The sequence below is a fragment of the Maylandia zebra genome, linkage group LG14 (genome assembly GCF_041146795.1).
Source record: "Maylandia zebra isolate NMK-2024a linkage group LG14, Mzebra_GT3a, whole genome shotgun sequence".
Classification (NCBI taxonomy): Eukaryota; Metazoa; Chordata; class Actinopteri; order Cichliformes; family Cichlidae; genus Maylandia; species Maylandia zebra.
Genome location: NC_135180.1, coordinates 18,142,787 through 18,167,421, shown reverse-complemented (window position 1 = coordinate 18,167,421; position 24,635 = coordinate 18,142,787). Strand labels below are relative to the sequence as shown.

The window sequence follows — 24,635 nt, the reverse complement described above, 5'->3', positions numbered from 1 at the left end:
TCATTCTACCAGTAGTTAAAATGGCCCCAGAAAATTCAAAAAGTAGTGAAAAAAGCAAGAAAAGTTGAGGAAATGTCAGTGACTGCCACTTATAAAAACGCCTCTGTTTTGAGGGTTCTCTTATCAGTGCCCTTCTTTGCCCATTGTTGACCAGATGCTGTAATCTGATTAAAAACTGTTTCTTTAACGTCTCTGAGGATTGGAATCCTCTGTGTATGCAGCAGTCACATGATGGGTCAAAAACAATGCACGAGAACTATTATGTACCAGTTTGAACTTTTCACTGTGAAATCTTATCACAGGGTGTTACATAAACAGTGAGAAAATCCCTGCTCCAAAAGAAATGTCTTTGATCTCCTGTTAAAGTGTGAAAAATACAATTCAAAGCATAGTTATGAGGTATGCTTGAACTGCATCAGTGATCCTGATTTGATTTGATACACTAAACATGTGAATTTAAAATGCTATGCTGTTGAAAACTGCTGTCAGAGTTCAGTTCCTTGTGCAGTACAAATGAACAACAAAGAATGTACATCAGCTTTAATTAATCATGTAGTCAAATGGCATATAAACTCATTAGTTGATGTTTTAAAGGAAGTTCTGTTCTTTTTTCTTGCTGTCCTATGAAGCCCTGCCTTAGCTGCTGTTCTGTAAATGTAAACCCAGTTTTTCTAGTATAAAATCTGCATTAGATGTCTGGGAAAATATTCTTTTTCTGTTAGATGAGCATAATGCATGAAACTGTTAAAACCAAAAGAACTGAATGACACACAAAGTACAGGTGTGGTTTTTGCATGACCAATAATTCTCTTTTTCATTTACTACAAGACATGATACAAAGGGGAGTAAATGCAATCACAAATTTGTATCATCAGTTAAATCCTGGAGTTGCTTGACACCAGGTTTGTCATGCTGTTATATTTAATTTCAGATGGCGACCTGATAGGACTTCAGCTGGGATAGGCTCCGGTGGAATCAGTGCACGGTGATCTATTACAGCATGCTCTGATTCCAGATACTCTGAATAACTGGTTTCATGTCAATCATTGTAGTATCTGCCATTTTAAAGAATAAACACAAAGAAAAACTACATTAAGCTTGGCCTTTAAAGGCCTCCTGATCTGGGCCGAGTGACTTTATTTGCACTTCGTTCACCAAATTCTCTTCTACATGCCTTTTTTTGTATTCCATTAGAGGAAGGATAGAGCCTTGTGGAGCAGGATGGGGGGAGTCTCAATGTCCACTGTTGTCAGTAAAGACAAGTATCACCAGTGCTGATGAGTGATTCTTCTTGTGGCACAGCAAATATTTACCCTTTTTCACATCAGACCAGAGGACACTGGCTGTGTGAATAGTCAGCAAAACACTGCTGCAGGCTGACAGTGATGGTTTGTCAGATGTGCTGCTTAGACACAGCCCAGGCTTCTTGTTTTGCCAACAAGAGGTTACTGCCACCTAACCCAGTAACCTGTATTGTCTGGTTATACCTCCTCCCAGGACTGCACGGCGAAGCATATGAGCAGACTTCTTAACTGACATCTCCCTCACGATCCTTAATTTATTGAATTGTTAGGATCCAGTCATTTATACCTTGATCATAGTGCATAGAATGAATGTTAAACCATGTTTGTTGTTGTATACAGACTTTTTAATGTTATAATAAGAAGACAAACAGCTAGTCGTCAGTAAAGCCACGGTTTATTCACATGAACATTTTGAAAACTGGATACATCTTTGGTTCTACTGTATAATCTGCCTCAGTTTGCTGTATATAATATGTACATAGTTGTATACATGTTTGCATTCATCCCATAATTACAAACATTACAAATAAAAGAAATCACAGTGGGATAGAAATTTAATAGAAAACCACTGGATAGAAATAAGGGATACAATGGGCATTAACACACATTCAGCATTATTTTTAAAAGTGCTGAAATTGAAATGAGTTCAATTCTTAATTAGGGCTGAACAGAAAGAGAAATGTGCACCATTAAGAGGGCTTGTAAATAATATATAGTGAATATCTCTACTGCAGATATTAAATAAAATGCTTTAAAAAAAGGCACTTTAATTGCAATAATCTGCTTTACAGTGCTTCACTGGAAATAGTGGATGGACATGAAAAGTTAAAAATAAATGAAGCCATATTTGAAGGAGCCATGTAATGTGGCTGTGGTCTTATTAGCATTGAGAAGGAATTGCTTGGGAGAGAGTCGGTGAGAAAAAATTCTTAACTTGCTTTCTCTGCTTGCTTGTGAAAGAAGCATGAAAAATGTGACAAACCAAACGTGCCGTCAGGTACGGGTTAGGAATTACAAACAAGCAGAGGAGAAAAATGAGAGCAGAGGAAAAGAACAGAGACGACAGTAAGAAGAGAGAAAGAGGAGCAGCGACCATGGCTTCCATATAGTGATTACTTCCACACACCTCCAGCACAGATATTCTGTGATTTGCCACAACCTTTCTGTGCATGTGTTCATTAACTCCGTCTCCATGGTAGCCGAAGTGGCAGTGTCGAGGCCTGAAGTCACCCAGAGGGTGACCTTGTCTTTGACAAGAGCACACAGCTGCACCCATCTCTCTTTCTGCCTCTGCTCAAATCCATCCATTTCCTGAGCCAGCTGCCTCTCTGTCCACTCAAACCCCACACCCAACCCACCCAAGCTTAAAGATTGGAAAGGAGTTGGCACCCACACCGTCTACCTCGAAAGGAGCCAAAAGGAGCTCTTCCTTGTTCTCTTTCTCACACACAAACTGAACACTGTGTGTAATGAGAATCCAACTACCAGGTCCTACTGGGATCTGAAGCACGAGGAGCATGTCCCACCTTTGTCCTTTTCTAATTGAGGCATGATGGTGTCTGGGACTTCTGACTGGAGCATGTCTTTCTCACTGGCAATGATGTGCTTCACCAAGCAGTTGGCTGCTTCATCGATGTTTATGTTTTCCTGAAAGCAGAGAGTGGAGAAAAAAAAGGGGGGGGGGGGGGGGGTGATAGAGGAGAGGGGGGAAAGAAAGACAAAGAATATGAAAAGGTAGAAGATCAATCAATGTTATAAGGCACTAAACAAGATAGAAAAAAGCGCCTGAAGGAAGAAAAACCTGTGGAGTTAATTGAGTGAATCAAATGGTCCGTCACTAAACTGAAGAGGTGGAAGAAACACAACAAAACAGTCAGCAGGAATGATGTGAACACAAGCTGGAAAGAGATTTTTGCATTTACTCTGAGTGGTTGCCTCTGGTCTGACACACTGACAAATGACAATGCAACTCTCTTTTACACACAAAAAAATGACGACGAAAGCATCCACAGCAAAACCTAATGAGACCTGTGATTACACTAAAAATATATTTTTTTTTCAATGTAATATATTTATACAGCACCATATACCAACAACAGTCACCTCAAGGCACTGTGTATTGCAAAGTAAATACTCTACAATAATACAGAGAAAACAGAGAAAGCCCAAACAATCGGAGATGATTGCAAAAATACTGGAATAGGTAAAAACTGGAATGATCAATTTGCACAGTATGGAACACTTACATATGCAAGAAAGACCTGCATTATGCAGGCCTGAATTCTAATTTATATAAATTCTCAACATTAGAGTCTTTCTATCCTAATCTTAGAAAGAATTAAAAAACCTAGATGAACTCAGTGATGACACAGTGTGTGATTGATGGATACTGCAGTAGCTCAGAAAGGAAATGTCATCGTAGTCAAATGAGGTCTCTAATAAAAACAATTACAATATTTTAGAGATTGTATTTTGTTTTCTAATGGTATAAATGGCATTTATACAACAACTAAAACTATAGAGGACAATAATGCTTTGCTGAGAATACTGAGTATAATCTATTTCGGGCCTGTGGCAGCTGTGGACCTCACAGATTTGTACAAATATTTGTATAAAGAAACAAAAGTGAGAACAGATTTTGTATATGGTTAAGTGGCTGATTGTTTTTGTTAAGTTTTATTTGAACTTTCAGTGCCGTATATGGCTAAGCTTTCTCACACCTCAGTCTATGTTCTCCTCTTACCACCTAGCTGTGAGATTCCTAGCAGCCATACTCAGGTCTGAGTGTGTTACTGTGTCACTGTGTGTTGCTCATTTCACAATCAGAATACACCCACCGCATTTTTATTTTCTGTCGTCATGAGTGAGCCTTGAATCAAACTTTTACTGTCTTTTATTTCTTATTTGTGCTCAGTATTTAAATATATTATCCCATTTCTTCTGTTCATCTTTAAATATTATTGCTATGCTGTCAGTCCAGTCTAAGTTTTGTTACAAAGGCTTCAGACTGACTGAATATAGCAAACGTAACAAAGTATATTTTGTAAGCAGTTTAGGTATTTTAGCTGAAAGTTACGTTTTGGTTAAAAATATAATTTTTATAAATTGCATCACAGTCTCTGTAAGCTTAAGAATAAGCACTTTTTTATGGTTTGTGCAGTCAGTGGAAAAAAGTGTGCCAGTATATTCCCTCAACACTCCTGGACATCCTGTCTGGATAACAGAGCACCTGATGCAAGTGCAGCTGACCTGGAATAACACAGAAGGAACGTGGACTGTGAGACTCTTGTGCAAAAGCAGCAGGGCTCTGTGATTGATATGCAAATACTGAACAGACTGGGACTGTTAAACTCAGCACTTTTAAAGGATCTCTTCACATCCTGAATGTGCCTCTGTGGTGGCATCTCCACAGGGTAATCAGGTGCTAGGTCTGATAGAGTCAAGGAGTCAGCTGCTTCCCAAGGACCTCTGAGGAGACTTGCTGACACACGGGGATTGAACCTCAGAGCTCTGTTGAAGGCTGCTCTTTGTTTCCTTGTAGTTAAAACACTGTGTGTGTACGTGTATTCGTGTGTGTGTCTGTTTGTCATCTTTCTCACCTTAGCAGAAGTCTCAAACCATCCCACAAAGCCGTTCTCCTGGCAGAACTGCTCCATCTTTATTCCGTTATTGGTCAGTACATCCCGACCCTGGTCACATTTATTGGCCAGAAGAACAGTGGCTACATGCTTCCCGTCGGCAAGTGTCAGTTTGGAATCCAAATCCTCTTTCCACTTTGTGACAGCCTCAAAGGAGGCAGGCCGTGTGACATCAAACACGATGAATGCACCCATGGCTTCACGGTAATACACACGGGTCATGTTGCCAAACCTCTCCTGACCTGAAAGACGTGCACACAAAGTGACACACACACACACACACATAAGATTATTGCTTGTTGTCACTGTGATGCATTTTAAATTTTTCATACTTTATTAAAGCACATCGTGAAATTTTCGACAGATCAGTATAACAATGGTCTATCAAAGCTGTCACCTTATCAGCAAACATAAACAATGTTACCATTTTCTCATTTTGGGTGTATTTATGGATGCGTTCTTTACATATTTCACCTGCATCCGATACTTCAGACACACAATTTTTTTTTCCAGTCCATTACAAGACAAGCAGGGACAGATGGAAAAGAGGCAGAATGGGAGAAAGAAACATGGCTCTGGAGTCTGTGCGTGCCTGCTTGTGAAACTGCCTGTAAAAAAAATTAATTAATTAAAAATTAATTTGATAAGCCCTGTTGGAATCTTGTATCCACACACATTTTCCCATCCATAATTTCTGCTGAAGAACCATCAGATTCAGCTGCACAGCCGCAGAATAAAATCAAGACACTTCCACACTGTGGAATAACCATAAATCAAACTGGTCTACTCATCGTGGCATCCAAGAGAAGATGCCAAGAAAAAGGGTTTTGAGTCCCACAGCAGTGTTTTGGGTTTTTGTTTTTTTTTTTGAACAGATGGATCAGACCACAAGGTCAGATGCAGAACAGGTGGGAGGCAGAAAGGTTTGCTCAAGGACTTATCTAGGGGCAGATGCTTGTTGAAACAGGTCGGCCATTGGAGTATGTCGAGCAGAAAATTATGCCCCTGGCCTTCTCAAACACACTGCTTTCTGGGCAAGTACATTATAGAGGATGTTTGAAAAAGCCCCACTAGAAAACTTAAGTATCTCTTTACAACAGATCAGATCAGGTATCTTTGGGTGTTTCTACTTATGTCTCTGTGTAGCTGTTTGCAAATATTGTATCTTTGCTAATATTTAACCTCACTCCTCAAAATAGGTACTACTTAGGGGCCTTTTAGGCTCATAGAAAGGCAGCAATAGTGTAAGTCTGCAGTTCAACATAATCCACGAAAGTTCAAAAGACTGAAAATTATCTGAAGTCAAAGACAAAGAAACAAAACCCTAAAGGTTTTTCCTCTTATGTGTACATGATCTAGGCTTGTGAAGTTAGCTCTGCTACACTGGCAGCATGGCATAGAAAAATGGGAGACAAAGATAAAAAGGTCGAAGTTGTTTATCTTGGTAAATGCACAGAACAGCGAGTGATTTATTACATCTGTTGCATGAGAAAACTGTAGCTCATTACCAAATCCCATAACAGAGCTGGGTGAGTTTTTTCTTAGATTCATAAAAGTGAGACGCAGTCATAAATATTTCAAGAAAAGGTTGTACGTAACGTATTTACTTGAGATAATCTTCCATCTTGAAGGCTTTAATAACCTTTAGGTGAGTGTAAGAAGCACAATGAGTACAGTGCAAGACCTGTGGCAGTTTTCTCTGAGGGAGACCCTCATCTTTGGCTCATAATAAAAAGCTTTCTGTGTACAGGAGCTTGGGCCTCAAATCTCCCTCACATGAGTTTGAGACACATGACTGCTTGCGCTTACTGGAGAGAGAGCGCACAGGAGGGGAGAGAGCACCAGGTCTGAGGATTCTTCTAAACCTCAGCAGACACTCATGTGACATGAGGCTGTTGTAGTCTTTCTGTCATCTTAACCAACAGCACCCCAGTCAAAAGCCGGTATTATTTCTGATATCTGTCATCGCCAGAAGCAATTTAAAAACTGAAAACCGACACATAAACATATTTGAATTTCTATTTTAATAACTTTTGGTTTTAAAGCAAATAAAAAACTTCCATTCCTCGTCCCTGATGACATGGCATCCTAACACCTACCGACAATTTACACTATTCAACTTATATACTACTACATTTACAAAGTATAGTGAAGGCGTGTGATACTTGGGATCTACTCGGGGAAAAAATGTGAAAACACTTTGTTTAGTTACACTGTGTGTGTGTGTGTGCGTGCGTGCGTGCGTGCGTGCGTGCGTGTGTGTAAGACAGCTGCATTTAGAGCAAAAAAACTCCGTACTGGGGACCGCATGACATCAAATTATAAAGGTGATATAATAAACATGCTTTTATTATGTCATCAGCTGGAACATGAGCTCAATGTTTCGTTCCAAATTAGATAAGATTATTAATTTTCTGGCTCAACAGACCAGCTGGTGCAGAAGGTTTTGCATAAGCCTCGAAACAATCTTAGAGTGGCACGCCGTTACTATGACGACACTGATTTATCATGAGAGCATCGTGATGCTCCTTCATCAAGGTCACATGGCGCAAAAGCTCATCTTATATATGACTTTAACCTTTTTAACATGTGATTGTATGAGTGCATAGCCAAGCGATTGGAAGGCAGGAATTTGGAGTCAGCTGGTACAAATGACGAACAAGAATGTGTGTGTGTGTGTGTGTGTGTGTGTGTGTGTGTGTGTTAAAAACAAGGGTGAACTGTAAAAAGAAAAAAACTATCTTGGACTGGTGTGCTTTTGTTTCCTTATTAACCTATGATTTGTTTAATGTAAAATAAACAATAATTTTAAAGTCCATAGTCAGACATCTCACACATTTTCCTGAAATTACAAAACATGTCGTTTCTACTGGAGCAGCCAACCTCTCATAAGTATTTCATTAATTATTTGGAAAGCTTTAGCACAGCACTTACCGAGGTGGTTTTTACAACGACAATCATTGTGTGATTGTGTGTCATTTAATGAAGACATAACGGGCTAAATAATTGTAAACTGAAATTTCTTTAGATTATAGCTTGTCACTTTCATTAAAGAGATTTCAAATGTTATGGTAATTTCACTTAAAAGACTAATTAACCCTCTCCAGCATGTTTTCTGCATAAGAAAATCACACATTTCCAAAGAAGTTATAAATTGATAATAATCTGCTTTGCATAACTTCTAAATGTAACATACTTAAAACACTTTTAGGCAAAAAGGAAACAAATCGCACAAATCCTCGTTTCTTACAATCCCCGCGGTGTTATCGAACTGTTTCACCTCCTCCTATTTAATGTGAGCGGTGGGTGAAAGTTGGTTTACCTGCGATGTCCCACAGCTGAAGGCGCACGGTCTCCTGGTCCCAGTTGAGCACTTTGAGTGCGAAATCCACGCCGATGGTGGCTCGGTAGTTGGGGCTAAAGTTGTGGTGGACATATCGCTTGATGATACTGGTCTTCCCAACCCCGAGGTCGCCTATCACAAGAATCTTATAGAGATGCTCCTTATGGTGGTTGTTCTGCATGGCGACCGAGGAGGGCGAGAGTCGAGCATGAATCCACCGTATTGGGAAGACCTGGGGATGATAGCGGGAGACGCACAGGACAGCGCAGAGAGAGCTGGGGAGAGCTGGGAATGAGAAGGGGCGGCAAGGTACGCCCTGGCCCACAGAGGAAAGTGAAGCAGAGACGTCTGGACCTTGTGACTCACGATGGGCAGCTCCAAGCTGGAGAGGCAGCACTGCTCTTATACTAGCTGACTACTACTGCTTGTTTTGTATTTGCAGACTACTTTATTTTAGATAAAAGCAGTCAGCAAAATGTAACCTGCTTTATGGAAATGAAAAAAAGATGGGGCATAACAGTGCCTGCCACAGGTCTGCATTATGTAAACTGAATTATCATTACCGAAACGTCAGCACTGGTAACATTGTTTGGTTTCGCAGCTCGTCGAAGCAGAGCGCAAGAACGGAATGGCCTATACACACTCCCCGGCCACTTTATTAGGTACACGTGTTCATAGGCTCCTTATCCTCCTAAGACCCAAACTCTTCCACGGCATTTATTTTTAATTTCTCTTTGATATTTGGGCATATTGGGGCCCGATGAATGTAAAAACAAAGTTTTACCAAATTTTTTTTTAAATTATTTATTTTTACCGTATTTTTGTTTCTAATAAAAATGAGAGACACATATGAGGATATTCGTTTAAAGTTTTGATAGAACCTTAGCAATATAATGTCCTCGTGAGTGGATATCAGGCCCTTGTAGAGCAAAATTGAGTATTTTGGTCTAAATAACCCAAAATGTGATGTTCACATATGTGGACGCCAGGTCCTAGGAGGTTAACACAAATCAGCCAATTGCATGCAAGCAACTCATCACATTTAGGTTTGTAAAAGTGGTCAAGACGACCTGCTGAAGTTCAAGTTCGCCTTGAAGCAGATGTGCCACTGCAGCATATGTTCATACTGACTGCCACTCCTGTCACCTAAAAACAGGAAGAACTGAGGCTGTAATTATCACAGACTGACAAGCTGGACAACAGAAAGCTAGAAAATGTTACCTGGTCTGATGACTCTCATCTCTTCTGCTGCGACATTAAGATGGTAAGGACATAACTCAGTTCCCTACCAGCTGCGCATCATTTTAACACCAGTCTATCAGTGTACTGTTGCTGACCATGCCATTCCTTTATGACCTCAGCACATCAATCCTATGATGGCTGCATCCAGGAGGATAAAATGCACCTGAGTTCACTCTGCACAGATGGCCTCCACAGTCACCAGATCTACACCCAACAGAGCACCTTTGGGACGTGGTGGAACAAAACAAGGATGTGCAGCCGACAAATCTATAGTCACTGCGTGATCATGTTAATATAGACCAAGCATCTGTCAGCATCTTATTGAGTCTTTGCCATGAAGACTTAAGGCAGTGCCGAAGGGAAGAACCTGGTACTAGCCAGATGTACCTAATAAAGTGACCAGTGGAAGTATTTAAATTTTATATTATGCTTTTTCCAATTATTTTATTTCATTTATAGAAAATTGCATTACATTTTGTCACACACAGAAAAAAATAATTTCAAAACTTCCAAATTGAAATAGAAAGGGTATAGAGGAGGAGTAAGAGGCACTACAATCAATTTGCATCCCTTTATTAACTGATGCAGCAATAACAGCTCACTGGGAAACTCTTACAAATCATCCAACAGGAAAACATGGCAGTTTTGGTTTCGATGTAGCAAGGACAAAAGAGGTTTCTACTCTGTTCAGTGCATTCCTGAGTCAAAGAACAAAACACACATCTGGATTTCCCTTTAAATGTGACAAGTAAAACTTTAGAACATACTGAGATAAGCAGTATGTCCTAATCCACAGTGGTAGGTACTTGATTTCAAGTACTTATTGGCAGTTAGAGCTTGAATATTCAAAAGGCAGCTAATCAGTCACTGCTTAAATCAGCAAACATAAAAAAGTGGTGGTGTTGGGGAGTGGCATCAAAAGAGCAGCATTACTGTTTCCCTTAAATTAAAAATCCATTTTCAGAGCTGTAAACATGTGTAATTCATACAAACATAAAATCCTTCATACCCAAATTCTAAATTTTTACATTTGGGAGCAAAAACTAAAAATCCCAGCAACGTATGAAATAATAGGGATAACCTACTGTATGCACCGTACTTCCTGATCTGAGAGCTGGCAGTTTATGAAAAGTATAAATGAACAATGTTAAGATTTCAGATTGATTTCCCTTTTAAACAAATTGCATATCCATTTGGAGGTTGCCATTACAGCGCAAATCCATAATTTTTCATTTAATTAATCTTGCTCTGCTCATTAGTGCCACCCTGTGACTCAATTCTTTTGTGAAAAGTTATACATTTAGCTTTAAATTGTCAATCTCCAATGCATATGTTGATAAAAACCATGGAACATTTGTGCTTTAAAATCTGTGACTCATAACCATTGGTTATGTCAATCATCATTGATTATGTCAATTCTGACGTTTCAGCTTCTACAGTTTAGGTATAGGGTTGGCTGCGACAGCGATGCTCTCGATGGCACACTCGTCATTTCCGCGGCGAATTCGGAAGTAGCCTTCCTCGCCCCAGCCGGTGCCCCAGCTGTTCTTGACAATCCAGTAATTCTGCCCAGTCTTGTGGCAGCGGCCGTACCCCACCAGCAACACGGCATGGTTGGTCAGCTCAAAGGGATTGAATGGGTCTGCAAGGCCAGTGTGGTGGTAGATGCCCTCCTTATAGTTCATGAAGTCAGGATAGACCTGTGAACAGAATGGGATCATTTTATTTTTAACTGGAAAGCAAATACACTCCGATATAAAGGATATAGAGTTCAAGGGGTTGCTGCTCTGCTCATCTCTCTGTCTGCTGGCTTACTTATATGTTTGGGATTAAGAAAATAATTTAAACCTGTGCTTAGAAAGATTTAGAAGACCGTTTATATTGATTATGGTGATTTGAAACAATGCAATTTAGAAAATTCATGAAAATCTATAACATTATAAACCCTTAAGAGACGTTGCTGAATCGGGTTTTCAGTCAGTGTTTTATAGGTGAGGTGAGCCACCCTTCAAGGACAGCCTCGTCCAACGCCAAACAAAGTAATAAACTCAAGAAAATTAAAGATCTGTGAACAGCAAGTATGATCATTTGATTTTGATCTTCTCCCCCCCCATTTCAAAAACACTGGTCTGTAGAATTCTTTTTATCTCTTAGTTTATGCTGAGGGTTGAATTTGCATTAACAGATCAAGCCTTAGATCAGGGAGAAGCTGTTGTACCTCGAAAGCTACTGCCATAGGTCCATTCTTGACCAGCTCCAACATCATGGCCGCCTCACTGCAGCCGCCGTAGAAGCCACCAACATAGTTGTATTCTGCTGCGTAAATGCGCCTACAGTTCTGAGGAACACCACACGGAGTGTTCTTTCCAACATACGGAAAGCATGACTCGTCCACAATGCCAAAATCCTGTGTGTACTTCCCAATCAGGTATGGGAACCCGCCATCACAGCCTTAAAAATAGGAGGAGAAAAACAAGGTTTGCTGAACATATTAAACCTGTCAAAAACCTTTCAAGGGCAAAACTTAATGTGATCCAAGATGGGGGGGCATTACTGAAAATGCATTAATATGACTTTATAAAGCCACCGATGATACTAAATGCAAAAAGATTCTTCAAAAAGGAGTTACAGCATTTGCAAAACCTGTACCCAGTTTACATTTGACCAGTCAAGTCTTTTTTCTGGACCTGTAGACCTCTTTTAACATGCTTGCTCATAGTCTGCACCCTAGAAATCCTTTTGTGATTTCATATACTTTACAGAACATCTTGATCCCACTTTGTACACGCTATTAAAATACTTCAGCAATATTAGTTCAGATTAGGGTTGAAGGCAACCCCCCCCTCAAAGCAAACAAACAAACAAAAATTCAATACAAACATTTTTCATCGTTACAGTGTATTGAGATATTTGATATTTACATTGACTAAATATTCTTCACTGTTTTGTTAATTTTCTACTTGTAGCATAAATGTGCAATAGCCAATAACTGTTTTAATATTAATTGAACTGGGAGTCAAATAACAAACGCACAGATTTACTGTTAGTTTACCTTGAGAGTACTCGGAGCAAGAGACCACTTGTTGAGGGCTGAGGGTGGGCGCGTCGCTGTTGTTGGTGAGGATTCGAATACGAGCTTCCAGCATTCCCATTGTGGCAAAGGAGTAGCAGCTTCCGCATGATGCTGAAACAGAAAATCCAAAATTTCCATTAAGAAAACACTACTATGAAACACAGCAGCACTTCAATAAATCCCAACATTGCAAAACTTGTGATAGTTGTTGTTTTCTCGTTTGGTTTCCAAGCAAACTATGGCAACTTGTAAAGCTACAACGGGCCTAATTTTAATTCTTATACAAACGCTTTGTTCCTACGGTAGTGGAAAAACGTCTGCTGGTCTAGTTTGTGATGACAAACATTTGTATGACCAAGAGAGAAAAATTAAAGCTTTTTCACAGGACCTAATAAATCTGTACTTTGCTAAAATAACATGCACCTGCAATCCTCCAGTGCTGACACGCAAGGGAGATCCAGGTGCAACATTAATAAAGAGTCATAAACGCTCTAACATTAGGAACACTAATCATGTGGGGTGGCTGCAGCTCGGGTGGCAGAGCAGGTCGACCACTAACCAAAAGGTCAGTTGTTCGATTGGGCAAGATACTAACCCCATGTTTGCCTACTGGTGGTGGTCAGAGGGCCTGGTGGCACCAGTGTCCAGCAGCCTCGCCTCTGTCAGTGGCTAAAATGTAGCTTGCTATCACCAGTGTGTGAATGTGTGTGAGAATGGGTGAATGACTGAATGTAGTATACAAATGCAGGCCATTTACCATGTTCCTCTACAACACCATTAACTATACCCACAGATGGAAGACTGCTAACATTTATATGCAATTTTTCAACCAACTAATGTCTACTTCTGGTAAATTCCCAGTGATAAATCAGGCACCTTATAAAATACTGACTTTGTATAATAAATTTTAAAAATACCGTCAGCGGCCGGAGGTAGCACTCAGCCTCCAGCTAGATGCACCCATTGTATACATTTTTGTATGAATCCATTGTCACCTTGTACTAAAGTTATCGCATTTGCAAGATTTTCAGAAAACTTGACCTCTGACCTTCACCTTGAGGTCGAGGTCACTGAGATTCAAACTCATCTGAGATATTTAGTAGATACACCCATGTTATAAATTTGAAAGTCCTATGTCTTTTAGTTCTTGAGTTCTCACATTCACAAACTTGGGTGTCCACGTCACCTGCCCGCCCATCGGAGTGACGACAATACACTAAAACACTGCATTTCAAAGTAATGGGGGCTCTGATTGAGTGTATGGGCACTTTCCTTGCATTGCACCCTCTGCCAGACCACCCACACCAATTTACTTTCAAGCCTGCCAATTTTTGTGAACTGAAATGGAACCTTAAGAATCCACCTGACTTATAACACTGAAGCAGAAAAAGCTCTGCAACTCTGCACAGTGGCTGAGTGCGCTTTGACTGAAACACTTCAACCCTCTCCAGCTCCTTAAACCCCATCCTACAGAGGCCCTCTCAGACACTTAAAGTACTAAGCATGCATAATCTCTCCACTCACACACTAGGCTGTGCAGAAACACGGGAGGAAAGCAGAAAGGACACCCTGGCTTGCAAAGAGGGAAGCAGGGTAGCTGGTGAGCAGTTGTTCAGTGCCTGACTTAGTGACAGCTGCTCAAAAGGAAAGGTATGGCTTTGTCTGAATCTGACCCTTTAACTTTTCTATATCGTATTGAGTGAACTTTGTATTAAATTTATTATATTGCATACCTTGGTTTCTCACAGGGCTAACAAAGTTAACCCTGTCAACATTTCTCCAGTCCCATTGCTCAGGTAGAGCTGATGCCATCTTAGCTACGTCAGCTTTCACAGGTGCAGGGCGAGCGCGCCTAAAATGTAAAAGGGGTAATTTTACTTAACACATTTGCACTGAAAAGCAGTCCTATACAAAACCATAACTATGGAAATGTAATGTGTGTAAATCCACATTAAGTAAGATGGATCTGTTAGTCCAAGTGATATTTGTACCACAATTTGCTGAAATCCACTTAGAGGAGGAGACAGTCCAAAATAAAGAGGAAAGATTAGAACTAAACTGCTAAAATAACTCTTAACTTGCTACTAGACCAAAAAAAAAAAAAAAAAAAAAAAAAAAAAAGGACAAAAAAAAAAGTGTGAGGAAATATACTACTGATGAATTCAATTCGTCATTGTGGCAGGACATCCTCCCTCTGTGGTAGAGAATTATATACTATTTATGACGGTTCTTGTAAAGTTTGCCTGCAGGAGAAAAGTCTTTACTGACTTATTAAATCATGACAATAAATTCAGCTGGTGTGTTGGAGTCCAAACGACTGCAGGGGTGGAAACTCCCAGGATGGGTTGCTGAATGCTATGGAGGACTGCCACAATGACACACTGAACAGCCTTAGTTTAGTAGTGCCGACCTTTCAAGATAAGGGTGCGGGGACTGTCCACACGTAAATCCAGTTGAGTGTTCTTCTATAGCACCAAATCAAAACAGGAGTGACTTCAAGGAGCTTTATATTTTACATGTTAAAACCCCCGAAATACCAGAGAGAAGACTCCAACAATCAAACAACACCCTTTGACCGAGCACTTGGTGATAGTGGGGAGCAAAAACTCCCTTTTACAGGAAGGGAATTTTTGCTCTGCCACGACTGGTTGGGAGTGATGGGAGGAAGACGGGACAAAAGACAAGCAGTCATGGCTTAACTAGACACAAAACACAAATGTGTACTAACCTTTTTCCCCCCCCCCCTTTGAAAACACCTCCCAAACAAATCAACAGACTAGCTCCTAATATCGCAAACATATTACCTATATGTACATCTTTTGTCTCCTTCTATGTCCGGACCCCGGAGTACACAACGGGAAGTGCAAGTAAATACTCACACAGGGATACGAGAGGCAGGCCCGCCTGCTCTGTATTGCAGCTCCTGTAAAGTGTACATTTCGTGCTCTGGGTAGGGAGCAGCCTTCCAGGATTTCTGAACAGAGTTGATCACATCAATAAAGTCCATGCTGTGTTTGTAGAGCTTCTGTGGCAGTCTGGAGAAATAACAAAAGTACATTACAATTAATTAGGTACAAATATAAAAGATTTCAAGGGTATTCCTCAGCCCCAAACAGAGAGAGAAACTGACTAAAACAGATCTGAGTAAAATCACAATATGATAGGAAGTTGGTTAAAATGTACAGATTTTATTTATTTATTTTAAATGCTCGCATCTGGTAATTAATGCTGAAAAATATCTAATTTTACTGAAGCAGAAGCAGTATAGTGAAGGGGGAGACCAGACAGCTGTTACAGTCACTGTTCCCCTTTTTCTGACCGCCTCAACACTAAATTGTTAAATAAGGAGGCAATTGACAAAAAGGAAGGGAAACTAGTTTATGCAACGTTGCGCATGTTTGTGTCCATGTTCTGTGGAATTCAACCACATTTTATAAATAGAAGTTTACAATGTTGATCTGATGTTTTTTTTATTTATTTTAATACTGTATGGGATGTTGTTGCTCAATAACATTTCAACAAAATATGCATCTTTACTAATTCATAACCTGAATCAATTTGTTTTTTTCAATGATGCAGTCAATCAGTGTGGTCTTTTTATGCCACTTCAGCCAAGTTGCTTAACTGTAAGTTGCAAAATAAAGACTTGTTGTGTTGGTGGGTTACACAACTCTCAAAAAAAGAAAAAACAAAAAAACAAAAAAAAACCCCAGCACTTCCACATACTAGAGCAAGGCAGTGATAAGTGTGGGAAACGATCGATTAAGTTTCAAATCACTCACTTCACAATAGAAGAACCTGTTACCCTCAGATAACTACTACTAAGTAAAAAGACATGATCATAAGGATCCTGGCTGTGAGGGAAAAAAAGGCAATAATTTCCTAATGATTTTTCCACTATGTTATATTTGAAAATATTACAATAGTAAAATTGTAGTTTTAAATAATACCTGCTTATTTGCACTAAACTGAATTGAATTTCCAATGGGTGATAAATATTAAATGTAGGTCGGTTAATTTTCACCCTTCAGGGTAAAAATTTTTCAAAATTATTGGTGTCTGCACAGTTGTGCAGGGTTTTCAGGAAGGAAGTTGCATGTTTATATCTTGTTTAGGTTTGGACTTCTTTGGTTGACAGAGTTTTCAGTGACAAACTCTTTTTACTAACAGCAGCTTTAGGGAGTGATTTTACAACGCAGAGTGGAGTCCATTTTCAATGCCGGGTCAAAATAGCTGTACTGGTTTTTAAATCATGTCTCTGCCATACAAAGGTTACTTACAACTCTGAGAATGGTTTGTTGTTACTCACCAAAGATGATGACATATCCAATTTATTAGCAATTTCACTCTTAAAACTTTGAACCATTTGCACACCAATTTTTCTTTCAGCCTCTCAGACAACTTCTTTTTATACCCAATCATCTTAAAGATCTTGTGACAGAAAAAACAACAACAACAAAAAAGGTTTGTATAGTTATGTACCTGCTGCCGAAGACTGGTTTGTATTCTGTTCGGGGTGGTACTGGATTTACCCTCTTTCCAACAAAGCATGCCCAGTTACGCCCCAGGACATCATGGACCCACCCTGGTAGGGTCTGGTCACAGTAGCTGGTCACCTTAGGACCTTCTTGACTGTACTGAAAATTTGAAGAGACACGCAGATTAAAGCTGGACATCGTGTGAACAATTCAGTCAAATCATTTTATTCCAATATAAAAGAACCTTTTTAAAAGCAACTGAATTAAAATCAGATAATTAAATATGAGTTATACTAGTTTAACTAAGTATTCAGGTAACCGTTGATGTTAAAGTTTGAAAATACAGTACAAGAGTGTTAAATTAAATTACCGGTAGATTGTTTAATTTCACTGAATAAAAATCAAGAACCAGATAATGGTCATTAGCGAAGTGGACCACACTTGTGGCTATGACACGTCTCTGAGCTCACTGTCATGCGACCGATAAGGCAGAGACACACACACACACACACACACACACACACACACACACACACACACACACACACACACACACGATTCTGAAGTCTGAACCTGCTGCTGCTTTTAAATAACACGAAATTCAAAGATTAAATGAGATAAAGAAAGAGGAAATTGAGACAGAGTGAACTCTTAGATATTTAGAAAAAGGTTAACCGAAGATTGAAATTCATTTACAGCTCAAGTTCTAATTGCTTTAAATGATGAGTCAAACTTTGACATATCAAGTCTTTTATCACTCTGGCTTCAGAAAAGAACAGCACGACTTCAATAATGGTTGGAAAACTCAGCAAGCTGGGAGATTGCATGTGCAGCTCTAACATGGCATGACATTTAAGACATCACTCAAATCCACAAATTAGTCGCAGCCATCTTTTACCTTGAAGAAGGCGAACCATTTGTACCCATTAATGACCACTTCAAAGCCTTGATTGTAGATGATGGTGAAGAAGCCGGTGTGCCCCAGCTCATCTGTGGCCACAGACAGTTTCTGCAGAGTCACAGTCACAGTGCTCTCACCTACAGCTGTAGAGGAACGGCACACAATGAAAGGCAGCAAAAATCCCCTGAACAAAGTCGACCTTTAGATTGACTTCATCAACTCTTTACAACAAAGTTAAGGCAAATTTTTGTTGGAACATTTTTACTACTTTCTTTAAAGCATGTTTTACTTGTGCAATACTGCAAGTTTTAAAAATACAATTTAACCAAAGTACAACTTCCTTGAACTTAACACATGTCTTATCATAAGACTGTCACATGATTTCCAAAAAGCTAACCATTTTATTTCCTCCTCATGTGACCCCCATATTGTGTGACCGTTTGTTTGGTTTTTTTTAGATATGGTGTGCTTTTTTTGTTTGTTTTTTACCTTCAGCGGAACAGTTCACCGTCTTGTCGTGCCCTCCTTTGGACACCTGGAACACCCATGTTCCCACCAGGTCTTCGTAGGTGCAGTTTGCTGGTGTGTCACTCCAGCATCTCTCAACACAAAGCAGGAACAAACACACGAGCACTCCACTCAACCTCATCTTCAAACACAGCTAGCTTTCCGGGCCACAAAAATAAAACCTACGCAGTTAGAGCTCTTAAAAAGATAAAAGTTTACCCTGACTAACTGCAAACTGTCCCACTTCGACTTGTCTGCGAACCAGTCCCCAAACAGCTACCTATCCACACTGAAACTTCTGCACAGACGCAGATTTATAACTTGTCGTGTCAAGATAGCTCTCTGCTATCAGCACAATACGCATGCGCATATTTAGCTAGCACTACAGCCAATCGGCTAAAGTTAAACAAACATGTTAGTTTGTTCTTATTTTTAGATCAATGCTAACATATGACACATTCCAGAAACATAAGCTCGTCTTCTATCAATGTGACCAACACGCATGCAAGATGTAATTACGCTGTGAGTAGCTTATCGAGACTTTAATACAGCGTAATTAGTCTAACAAACAAGGAACTGATGGCATGTGAATCTCTTGCGCTCAACTGATCTTTGCTTCATAGTCTACTTCTTTAGTTTCGATTTCCTTGTCATATGACCTAGCTAAGAGCATGCGCAGTGGACATTGGAAAGACTAGCGGGGAAAACCACGTGAGTACACAGTTATTTTTGTTGCTAAAAATTGTGCTTTCATAACATTGCTACTTGAATATTAGAAATATGCTAAAAAGATAAGTAATAAAATAAAAGCATGGTAAAAATATTTAAACTACTTAAATCTTTAACACTGACAAGAAATAATATCACAGTTTTAGGACGTGTTCTGTGTTAGAACCTGATTTGTGTTTTGTTTATTGCATTTGTTTTTTTAATTAGGCAGAAAAAACAGTAGTTGATGCATCTTTCTGGTGATTTAATCATAAACATTACTGATTAACCCTTCACCTCCCCCAAAAAGAGTTGTTTAAAAAAGAAATATTTATTGTAATGGAACACAAAAAATGGTCTTTTCTGCCATATAATATAACTCATCTGTGACCCTTTGCTTTTGATGATATAAAAGGAAGAGGTACATGCTTTTATTGCTGATTATCTGGCATAAACACAAAGTCCAAACTCTTTGAATTCATGTGAGCACACATAAACAAAAAGACAGAGACTCTAAAATGCACAAGGAGCATGAAACCAAAAATACAGAGAAGGCATAGCTTTGGATATACAGCACCGAACAAAGGGATTGACAGGACTGTTTATACACACTGGTGGAGGGACTGAACAAACAGCTAAACAAGACACAGTTGACACAATAAACAACAAGTGAACATAGTAAGGGAATCAAAGCTAGACCAACGGGAAGTAAATCTGAAAGAAGATACAACTGAAAACAAACTCACAAAGTAAAACATTAAATAAGCAGAGGAGACCAATCTTAACCTAAACACAAACACCTGTCAACAAATACAAGAAAGAAAGTTTATAAAAAAATATAATAACTCTGAAAGCTACAGCGAGATCCAATCTGTGAATCCCAGAAAGTGAGGAACTCAAAGAACTAAATAAAGGCCTAGCAAAACATAAAATGAGCAGAAAGCACTGATAAAACTAGTTATTATCTGTTATCTCAGAAGTGCTGTTAGAGAATGAGTTAACCACATTGTGATTCTGAAAAAAGTGCCTGCCATTAAAAATGCAGATTGGGTACATTTTATAGGATTGTCAAGTCTGCTCAACGCATTTACATTTTATGGCTGCACATACTCGCAGTAAAGTTGGTAAGGTTTAAAAACATCTAATGACAGTTTGATCTCTGAGGTGATCCTAATAAAAAATGCATTGCTCCAGAAAGTCACCCTTTTTTGGTTAATTTATGTCATAAAATCATGTTTATCTTTTATTTTTGCCTTAATTTGAGTCGTTTTTTTTTAGTTCTTGTTTGCCTGTTGTGTGTTTCAAACAGTCCCTCAGGGGGGTTTTCACTTGTCTCCAGAGAGGTCAGAGAGTCAGCTCGCCTATTTATATGTTTGTGGGGTGTCACTGTACACTGATAGGCCTGTAGTTAAAGGGGTTAAAATTGCTTATTTTAGCTAGCAGGCACTTAAGGGAAGTGCTGGAGGCTTTGATCACCATAGTAACCGTGACATAAACTGATTCATCTCCTTGACAGACCATAATAAGCACTCATCTGAAGAAAGGACTGAAGAGGTATTAGTCATGCACTCTCATTAGTGCCATTGCACTGTGTTTGTGTGTGAGTGTGTTTGTGCGTGTTACTGAGGGCTCATGTGTACGCTATCACATTTATGGGCCCATGTGCGATGGTGCATACCAGTGTGTTTGTGTGCATGTGCGCCTATGCAATAACGCAAATGGAGGAGCAGGAAGAAGAGAGACGGAGGGATGATGTTTCGAATGTTAACAGCCTGATCCCACTGAGCTGCCTCTGAGAGTGACTCATTGAAAGTCGTGTTTCAATCTTGATATTGTTCTCGCTTCCCCTGGCAGGAAATTAAAACTCAAGTGACTTAGAATTCTGCTTTATTGGCACCCACAAATTTGTTCTCTGCTCGCTTGGTTTCCTCGCTCCCTCGATCATGTTTTTTCTTCTTTTGCCATGCCTTCACGGTCTCTGTATGTTGCTCTCACGCTCTCGTCCCCTGGCTGCTGCTCTACATGCTTCGTGCTTGTGTGTGTTCATTTAAAAAAAAAAATTCCAGTGTATTTCCTGATTTTCTTTTTGACTACAGAATATCATAAAAAATAGAGTTAATAAACAATAATTTAGTTTATTTGAAATCTGCCTCACATGCAAGTGTGTGTGTATTAACAGGTATGCAGTATGCGTGAGCCTATGCATGCGTCGAGCTGAACCTTTCATCACATTCCCTGCACCGTTTCTCACAGACCTACTTTTTTTTTTAAATTTACTGTAAAAGTTGATACTAAATTTATGCAAATATACACTCTGAAATGTAATGTTTGCTCCAGTTCTCAGTTGAGAATGGTTAAGTCATTTCTGAAGCTGTTAAGTACCTTGACATCTAAATAGAGTTTCCCTAATTTATATATTAACATGTTGTTTGAACGCTATTAGGCTACTAATGTTGCTTGTGTTACCGCTGTTTTAGTTCCACTTGATGGGAGCTTGATGATAATTTGATCAGCTAAGAGGGTTTTACTATTTATATTGTGTCTAATAGCGTCTAGCAGAAGCTTAGAGCTGCTTTTGTGCGTTGATACCGAGTCACAAAAAGGATGCAAGAAAAGCATTTCATTAACTTGGAGGTGTGGGTGGAGCCTCTCCCATCACTGAGTGGGATTAGCTTTTTAGGCCTGGTGGTGTTAATGTTAAGTTCTTTGCATTTAGATTGCAAGTCCTGTGGAGTGGCTTGACAATCAGTTACCACACCTACACACAAAAGCAGGTTACCACCTTCCTAGTGCATATGTCCATGCCCACACATGCATACGCTTAGCAAATGTCTGTATGTACAAGCACACACAGGAACACGCTATCATGACACCCTGCCCATATAGATTTCATGTGGGGACCACATGAAATCATGAAGCTGAAACCACAAAATGTCACTACTTCTTCTGCTTTTGGCTTATTGCTTTTAGGGGTTCCAACAGCAGATCATCTGCCTCTATCTCACACTATCACTAGCGTCCTCCTCAGTCACGCCACCCATCTGCATGTCCTCCTACACCACATCCATGAAGCTTCTTAGAGATGTTCCGCTTTTCCTCCTGCCTGTCTGTCTGTTTGTCAGCAGTCTAGTGTTGACAGTTTTTTGTGACAGTATCTGAGTTTGACTGTCACTGTTAACTCTCAAGATCAAAGTTGGCCTTGAAAATTTTTTCAAGAGCTGTACAACATGGTTTTTATTTTTCAATATGACATCAAAATAAAGTTTCACAAAATCACACACGGCATGAATGGATCTTAAAATCTCAAGTTTTTTTTACAACTTAAGAAGCCAAAGCTTTCAGCTAATTCTGCTCCAATCATATGGGTAAAAACTCAGTTGTATATAGTATTTGTACTCTATTTTTATCTTATTGTATATTTATTTTATTTTATTCTACTGTATATAGTATTTTATTTTATTCTATTCTGTACAGTTGTGTACTGTATTTATTCTTATTGTATTCTAATTTTTGCCTCATAACTTTTGCACTGTCCACTTCCTGCTGTGACAAAACAAATTTCCCACGTGTGGGACTAATAAAGGTTATCTTATCTTATCTTATCTTATCTTAAGATAATAAAATACACAGTTTTGGTATATAACGCTTCAAGGTCATAGGTCAAAGGTCATGGTCGCATGAATTATGGAAAAGCTTTAGTTTGTTTTCATTGGGGACATAAACACTTTCTTTGTTTCTTTGAGTTTTTAAAACATGATTTTTTTTTCAATAAAATATTATGCGGCACTCAAAGATTAATACACTACACTAGATTTCCACATTACAAAGGTTTACTTCAGTTTCAGTGTAGCTTTGTTTCTTGTTTCTAATGTTATCCTTGTCTCTCCAAATCAAATATACTAAGAACACTGATTACAGTCAATTTAGGTTTTGCTGCTTTACTAAAATTTATTTATTTATTTTGCTTTTAATGTCATGCCCAAACTAATGCACTTACTGTACTCCAAGTTTCCATCCATTCGCTTCCGCTTTCCTTTTCAGGGTCACGGGGGGTGCTGGAGCCTATCCCAGCTGTCATAGGGCGATAGGCGGGGTACACCCTGGACAGGTCGCCAGTCTGTCGCAGGGCCAACACACAGGGACAGACAACCATTCGCACTCACATTCACACCTAGTGGCAATTTTAGATTATCCAATTCACCTATCCCCACAAGCTGCATGTCTTTGGACGGTGGGAGGAAGCCGGAGTACCCGGAGAGAACCCACGCAAACACGGGGAGAACATGCAAACTCCACACAGAAAGACCCCGGCCTGATGGTGGAATTGAACTCAGGACCTTCTTGCTGTGCGGCAACAGTGCTAACCACCGTGCCACCGTGCTGCCCTACTCCAAGTTTATTAACACTATATTATTAATAATGGTGTCGTGTAGTGGTTTACACATTCCCCTAACTCGTGAAAGATCCCCTGGTCGAGACCTGGAGGAGACACAAATCCCATCGGGAACCCCCACAGCCATCCACTGTGGAGACTCCCTGTGAATAGGAGAGCAGCTAAAATATAGTAATATAGAAAATAATACAGGCTCTCATGGGCATGACAGCATCCTGTTTTTGCATCTGTATGTCTACTATAATTTCAAATTTCATTTTTTATTACTTATTCTTTTATTTACTTATTACTTGTAATTATTGTAAACACATATAAGAGCATCTCAAGCAGCTTATAGAAGGAAATGTTCATGATAGTTTTTTAAAAGCATCTTTGACTGAGCGGAGCACACAAATGTGTTTGCTGTCATACTACGCACATGCCTCAGCCTAAACTGCCTCCATTGTAAAACAAGCCATAATCTATTTTTTTGGCCATTTTCATTTGCCCATTTTTTTATATTTTGGCCGTTGTATTTGTATTATTATTATTGCTTTTTCATCCCATCCATTTACACAAATAGCAAGCCATTTGCAGCAATTTGGAAATTTCATTTTGGAGACAGACAATTTCCACGCTAAGAGGCCAAGAGAGAAGGAAAGAAAAGGAGAGTGAAGAAGAGTGACAGAAGGAAATACAGAGGACAAAACTGGGCAGATCTGGAGGAGATTTTGAGAAAGAATGAAAGATGGCAGGGTAATTTCATTGCCTTGACCTGCATGCCTTCGGTTAAATGAATAAAATGTTTTTGGAGGCTGATTCATAGCTGCACTGTGTCACTTAGCCATCCTGGCTGCTATGTGACACTGAAGGATATGGAAGGGGAAGCAAATATCACAGAAGCTGTCAAGGTGCTGTCTAGCAGGTTCCACTGTTTGGGTTCAAAATGAATGCCAGTCTCACAAACTGTTCAGGCACATTAATGCAGACTGGTAAAAACTCTGGTTGTCCAACTCAGATGTGCACTATAACAAATAATTTCTCTACTTAAGCTAAGACGGATCCTTAC

The 24,635-nt window shown here is 39.5% G+C and overlaps 2 protein-coding genes across 2 annotated transcripts; both read right to left on the bottom strand.

Annotated features, from left to right (window-relative positions):
- Positions 1–1,679: 1,679 nt before the first annotated feature.
- rab38a (RAB38a, member RAS oncogene family) lies at positions 1,680–8,905 on the bottom strand. The gene is made up of 3 exons (XM_004543882.3): positions 8,265–8,905; positions 4,904–5,184; positions 1,680–2,951 (listed from the first exon to the last, which is right to left on the bottom strand). The coding sequence occupies exons 1-3, from the start codon at positions 8,464–8,466 to the stop codon at positions 2,796–2,798; spliced, it is 639 nt and encodes a 212-aa protein (XP_004543939.3). The 5' UTR covers positions 8,467–8,905; the 3' UTR covers positions 1,680–2,795.
- Positions 8,906–10,084: 1,179 nt separating this feature from the next.
- On the bottom strand, positions 10,085–18,840 carry ctsc (cathepsin C). The gene is made up of 8 exons (XM_004543881.5): positions 18,469–18,840; positions 17,977–18,122; positions 17,083–17,237; positions 15,480–15,635; positions 14,334–14,452; positions 12,580–12,711; positions 11,746–11,978; positions 10,085–11,227 (listed from the first exon to the last, which is right to left on the bottom strand). Exons 1-8 carry the CDS (start codon positions 18,626–18,628, stop codon positions 10,961–10,963), a joined length of 1,368 nt encoding a protein of 455 aa, XP_004543938.3. The 5' UTR covers positions 18,629–18,840; the 3' UTR covers positions 10,085–10,960.
- Positions 18,841–24,635: the final 5,795 nt, after the last annotated feature.